Source organism: Mirounga leonina, unplaced genomic scaffold, assembly GCF_011800145.1.
Source record: "Mirounga leonina isolate KUSES-001 unplaced genomic scaffold, KU_Mleo_1.0 Mir_170, whole genome shotgun sequence".
NCBI lineage: Eukaryota > Metazoa > Chordata > Mammalia > Carnivora > Phocidae > Mirounga > Mirounga leonina.
Window position 1 is genome coordinate 8676466 of NW_023270433.1, and position 5845 is coordinate 8682310.

The following is a 5845-nucleotide window of genomic DNA, read 5'->3' on the forward strand; positions in this document are numbered from 1 at the left end:
GGGGGCGGGGGTGCAGGGGCGGCCCCGCGGGCTGGGGGGGCGCGGGCGGCGCAGCGGGGTCCCGGGCGGGGCGCAGCGGGCCGCGGGGCTCCAGGCGCGCTCCCCGCACTACTCCAGTGCCATGGTGCGCCGGAGGAGCAGCTGGGTTTAGAGCTGGGGCTGGTGGCGGAGGGATACTCCGGCCGGGAGCCGCCTCACCCCTCCTCAAACTTCCTGACATTTGAACTCATTGGTGCGCCTCGTATCCCTGCGCCGGGATGAGCCGGCGGCTCCACGTCAAATAGTGCCGTCGCCTCCCCCCCCGCGGGAGGGCTCCCCGCGCCCCCAGCTTGCGCCCCGCTCCGCGCCTGGCCTGGAGCGCGGGCCCCGGCGCCCCGGCCAGACCGACCGCCGGCTGGCCCCTTGCAGAAGTTTGGGTCACCTTCGAAACAAATCCTTCTGCCCCACCCCTTTGAAATATTGATTTGGGAGTTGGAGAATGAAGGCTTTCTTTTTTCTTGCTTGCTTGCTTTTATTATTAATATTTTCTAAAGCTTCAGCCCTAAGAGGAGTGGCCCCATGCGAGGCCAGACTGCACGAACGGCGGGGAGCGCAGCGGATCCACCAGGGGAAGGCGCCGGCCGAGAGTGGCCGCCCGGGGACCCCATCTGTCGGCCGAGGTAGGTCGCTCCGGGCTGAGTTGACGTCCCCTGGGCGGCGGCGCCTTCCCGGGGCCCTTTTGGTCCTCGGAGAGGCTGGCTGCTGGATTGAGAAGACGGGGACCGTCAGGCGGGAAGAGCTGCTGGCCCGGAACTGGCCAAACGGGGTCCTAGCCCAGGGAGAGGGGGTTGGGCCCCGGATTTGGGGTGAGGGGTCCGGAAAAGATTCAAGCGTGGCAGAGATTGGGTATAGGGGTGAGCAAAGATCCTGGAAAGGCCCTGGGATCAAGGACGGGGTACATTGGGCAGGCGAGGAGAATCAGGCCCAGGTTAGGCACGGAGAGTTTAGAGGGCGATTCGGTCTAAGAATGGGGTCCCCGGGTAGAGGTGGGGGCAATGGACGAGAACCTGGCCTCGCAGGATTTGTAGTTGCACGGGTAGGGGGTGGTGGCCCTGGGGTCGGTAACTGTAGGCCCAGGACGATGTGTGTTCGGTTGCTCGATGGAAACGGGATTGGCGGCTGGGATAGGCTACTTTCGGTGGCGGGGGGCCCGGCTAGGGGTCTGTAGGCCGCACCTGGCAGGGACAGCTCTCTGCTCAGACTGGGCAAGGTGGGCTTTGACGCTGGGGAGTGAAAGCTCGGCAAGACCGAGCCCCAGACTCTCGCGCCCGCTGGGCCTGGCACCCACCCGGCCTGGCACCCGCGCTCGGTGCGCAGGCCGCTGCGTCCGGCTGCAGTACACCGCGTCTAGGCTGGCTGTGTCTTCGGCTCCTGGGTCTCCACAGAGGCGCGGCTCGCCCGGGAGCAGGGGGGCCGGTGCGGGCCCGGGGCAGGCGCTGGCTGACCCCTCGAGCCGCTGCGGGGCGGCCCCGACCCCTCCCGGAACGGAGCAGCCGCGCGGAGCGGGGCGGGGGCGGAGGGCATGGGAGGCGGGTCCCCTGACCCCGCTGGAGGCGAGAGGGCGGATCGGATTTGGAGCCTGCCGGAGGCTGGGTCAGAAGTGGCCCCCTGTGCCGCGGGGCCCCGCGGAGGGGCCCGGCTTTGTGGAGGATTAGAAAGCTCCCGCCCCATCCCAGTACCCGCTTGTGTGTCGGTGGGTATCTGTGTGTGTGCGCGCGCGTGTCGATGCTCCGGCTTCGGAGTCTGTTGCATGCCTGTGCACCCGGGTCTGTGCACATACAGTATTTCTGTGTGCCTGAGACTTTCTGGGCTCGGAGTGTATGATCTGTGTATCTGGGTGTGATTCCCGTGCACATGTGTGTGTGCATCTGCAGGTCTTAACATGCCTCTGTATCTTCTGTGTGTTTGTAGGTCTTTGTGTGTGTCCCTGTGTCCGTGTCGTTGTATGTGGGTGCCGACGTCTTTGTGTGTATGGGATACTTTTCTGTTTTTGTGTCTTCGTGTCATCTTTGTGTGTCTTGAGTGTATCTTCGAGTTTCTGAATGATTCTGTGTCTGTGTGCTTGCATGTCTCAGAGTTTTTTGGGTTTTGTGTGTGTGTGTGCGCGCGCGAGGCTTTGTGACTCCGTGTATTTCTCCACGTCTTTGTGTGTCTCTATCCCGGACGGTGGAAGAGGGGATTTGTAGCTTCTCTCATACGCTCTTGGCCCCTCGTCCTTGCGCAGCCTGGAGGGCCCTGAGGTCCCAAGTTTGGGCCTGGGCCTGGGCCTCCATCCCCCGGCATCTGGGGCGGGGGCGCGGCAGCTGCGGGAGAAGCCCGGCAGGCAAAATTCGGGCGCGCACAACCCCGCGCAGTACTGGCAAACCGACCGGGCGCATTCTGCCCTCTGCTGGCAGCTTTGCGTCCCTGCACCCACTGCCTGTAGGCGAGAGGGTCCTGGTTCCAGGCCCAGACCCTCGCCTTCTCCTTCAGAGCGCACTCGGGAACCCTCTCCCGTCTCAGGCCGTGCACACTCACCGCAGACCCTACATTCTGGGTGCAGCGTTCCCTCCTCCCCCTCCTGTCTCCCCACCTTCCCTGTGACCAGCCTCTTCCTCTCCGCATTTCTCCCCTTCAGCCAAATGGGGGCTCCTGCGGCCTGGCCTCTGTGACTTCTGTGACCCTCAGGCTGGTGTCTAGAGCTGAGTCCGGGCCGCGGACTGCCCAGGGTCGCGTTCCCAGGGCCACCCAAAACCAAGGTCTCAGTGCAGGAGGACGTGCCAGCAGCCCTGCTCTGGTGCCCCGGGTTGGTCTGTCCTGGGGCACATAGAATCTTGATACCTCACCCCCGGCACCCCTGCCCAAGTCACAGCCCACACCACCAGTGCCGACATTCGGAGGGCCACGGATGGTGCTCAGAGTCACCCGAGGCTGCCGGGTGCATGCCCGCCCCAGGTACTGGCTGCTCTTTCTGGTCTTCGAGTGGGGCTGCTCAGTCCACAAACCTGGGGTCCCCCTCTACGTCCTCCTGCTCCATGTCTAGTCATCCCCTCACCACACCCCCACACTCCAGATCACCATATAAGTCCTTTTCCTTGCTCTTTGTCCCGGCTCCCGGGTCCTTCTTTCCCCCAGCGGAGTCCGCGGTCCCGGGTCCTTCGCACACAGACGTACAGAACACCCAGGTCTCTCTCAAGCACAGTCGCGGCTCCCGCCCTCCCCACCGCTTTCCCTGCTGAAGAAGTGGCCAGCTGGATGGTAAAATGGGGAGCCTAGGCCCCGAGTCAGGTACCGTCCACAGGCGGCTAGTGGCATCTTTCTCCGTGCAACGGAGCCTGCCTGATCTGGCACCCGCCGTCACCCCCACAGCCCCCGGCGGCCCGGACCCAGGACGCCCCCAGCCGCTCACACCCGGGTGCTCCCGCCTATCTGGGATTCTCTGTGGCTTGGACTTCAGCCGCAGAAACATCTTCAGATTTTCTCCACCTAAGGAAAGACCCAGCCAACTGTTTGGAATCTCTTGGAAGGAAGCAAGAACTGAGAGGGAAGCTCAGCGGGAGTCCCAGCTCGCCCAATCCTGCAGATGCCTCATCTCCGCAGAGCCCTTCCCTATACCCCCTCGCTCCTCTCTTTAGGGGCCCTGCACTCCCTGTGCCTGCCTGTGCTGCTGGTCTTCCCAAATGCGGCCCTGTGGCCACCCCTCCCCACAGTGGAATCCTGTCCGTCCTCCCCTGGGCTGTGCTTCTGACCGGAGCCAAACCCAGGTCCCCCCGCCCCCCGCCAGTTTACAACCCCAGTTAGAAGCAAGGATCCTGGGCAGGGATGGAGTACGGGGCAATGCCCAGCAGAGTCCTGCGGAGCAGGAAGGCTCGGAGGAGGGGCTGCACAGATGCCCGATTCCCCCTGTGGGGAGAGTCAGGGCTGCCAGAGCCCTCAGACCCATCCCACACTGCCCCCGCACCATTGGCCCTGGCAGTTCTCAGATCCACGGGAAGCAGAGTGGACCAGAGCCACCCCAGGACAAGGCCTCGGTTGGGGGCCCCTGTTCCCTGGTGGCAACTGGGATCTGGAAATCCAGGAGCTCTGGAGGTGGAGTAGGACAGTAACATCAGATGTGGAGCGTCCCGGTTGGCTTTCGGAGCCGGTGGCCACGCTCTCTTCTGAGGACCCCAGCATGCCTGACCCCAGGACACGTGGGCCAAAGGCTCGGGCCCTTTCTCAACGGGCAGAGAGAAGAGTGCGTGTGATAAGTAACCTGGTCACCTTCCCACAGCCCAGAGAAAAGTTTCCATGGTCTTCCTGTGCCCGTGGAGAGCTCACAGAGCCCCGGAGCCAGGTGGAGGTCCAAAAAGAGGAATGACGGGGAGAGGTCCAAGCTGGGGCCCCTCTGACCCAGGGCTGAGAGTGGGTTCTCACTTTCTTTCCCATCTGGGGTTTTCTAGGCCAGTGGGAGGGAAGTGGCAGAAGACAGGATTTTAGGCAGGGTTTGTTGGTGAGACACAGTGTGTATAGCTCTGAGGCTGTGTGCTGGAACATGCCTGTCTGCCATGTGGAGGACTGCCCCAGCAAGGTCCTTCTGCCCTCCTGCAGCCCCGCCCCACCTTAACCAGCTGGCGGGGTCTCTGGCCACAGGCCCATGGCTTTTCAGTGCAAAGTCTGGGTCATTAGTCATGGAATTCCTCCCTGGTGGGTTAAGAGCTCAGGCTCAGATCTAAAGCCTTCTGTCTGTCCTCAGGACTGGAGAGGGACAGTGCCCTGGCCAGGTGGCCCACAGCTATGGTCTTCCACTGGCCAGGCAGTGCATAGGAGTGGTCAGGAGCAGGTCTCAGGGAGTCACCAACGTCTGATTCAGGGTGTGGCTGTGGGACTCTGGAAAGTGCTGGCCTCTGTCTGCACCTCAGCTTCCTCATCTGTAAAGGGGGTATAGTAATAGCATCTATCCCACGGGATTGTTGAGAGGATGAAATGTAAGTGCCCACTACGGTGCCTGATGCATAGTAGGTCCCTATAAGTATTTGGTGAATAATTGGATAAAAGGAATCCCTGGGACTTGGGGAGATCACAGCTGCCTCCTCCCCTCCCAACCAGGACCCGAGGAGGGAAACAGACACACACGGAGCTCAGCCGTTTATCTTCCTTTAGGGCAAGCAAAACTCAGATCCAGGCAGCTGTGGGCTGGGCGCAGGAAACTTCCCGGACAGTGCCCAGATGTCCGGCACAGACAGCCTCAGCCTTCTCCAGCTGCCCTGGCTGTGGAGCCTGGGGCAGACAGTAGCTTTGGAAGGCGACAGAATTAGGGCCTTCAGCCTAGTGCATCAAAACTGACTGTGTGGGACGCTCGAGGTACCACTTATATTTATTTTTTAAAAGGCACTTTCCTCAAGAATCTTTGCATTTCTTGCCAAATGGTTGGGCTGGGTTATTTCAGCAACCCATCTAGAACCAGGGGCTTCCCCTACCGAGGACCTGAGCCAGAACAAAGAAAAAGCCAAGGACTGTATTTGGAGTCATAAAAGCCCCATTAGGACACTAAGAATAACTTGCAGGAAAACATTTTATATGAATTGGACACAAATTCACAAAAGCAAGAAAGTTCATTCGTCTCCACCCTGAGGGTCCGTGGCTGGGGAAGGGGGGCTGGGTGTGATGTGGAGGCCAGCGCCCATCCTATTTGATCTTTATCTTAAATCCACTTCAAAACGCTGGGGATCAGCGGAGTTGGAGGTTTGCCCCTTCCTGTAATTATTTGGTGTCTAGTAAAGTTTTTATGGGTGTCTGTGCAAATAAATGCATTTGATGTGCATTTGTCTTGGCGAGTGGCGCTTTA

The 5845-nt window shown here is 61.0% G+C and overlaps 1 protein-coding gene across 1 annotated transcript in view; it reads right to left on the bottom strand.

Moving 5' to 3' along the window:
- LMX1B (LIM homeobox transcription factor 1 beta) overlaps positions 1-3055 on the bottom strand; it is an 81645-nt gene extending 78590 nt beyond the window's left edge. The window contains exon 1 of the mRNA XM_035016585.1: positions 3024-3055. Coding sequence (XP_034872476.1) covers positions 3024-3055 — 32 coding nt within the window. The remainder of the gene's footprint in view (positions 1-3023) is intronic.
- Positions 3056-5845: the final 2790 nt, after the last annotated feature.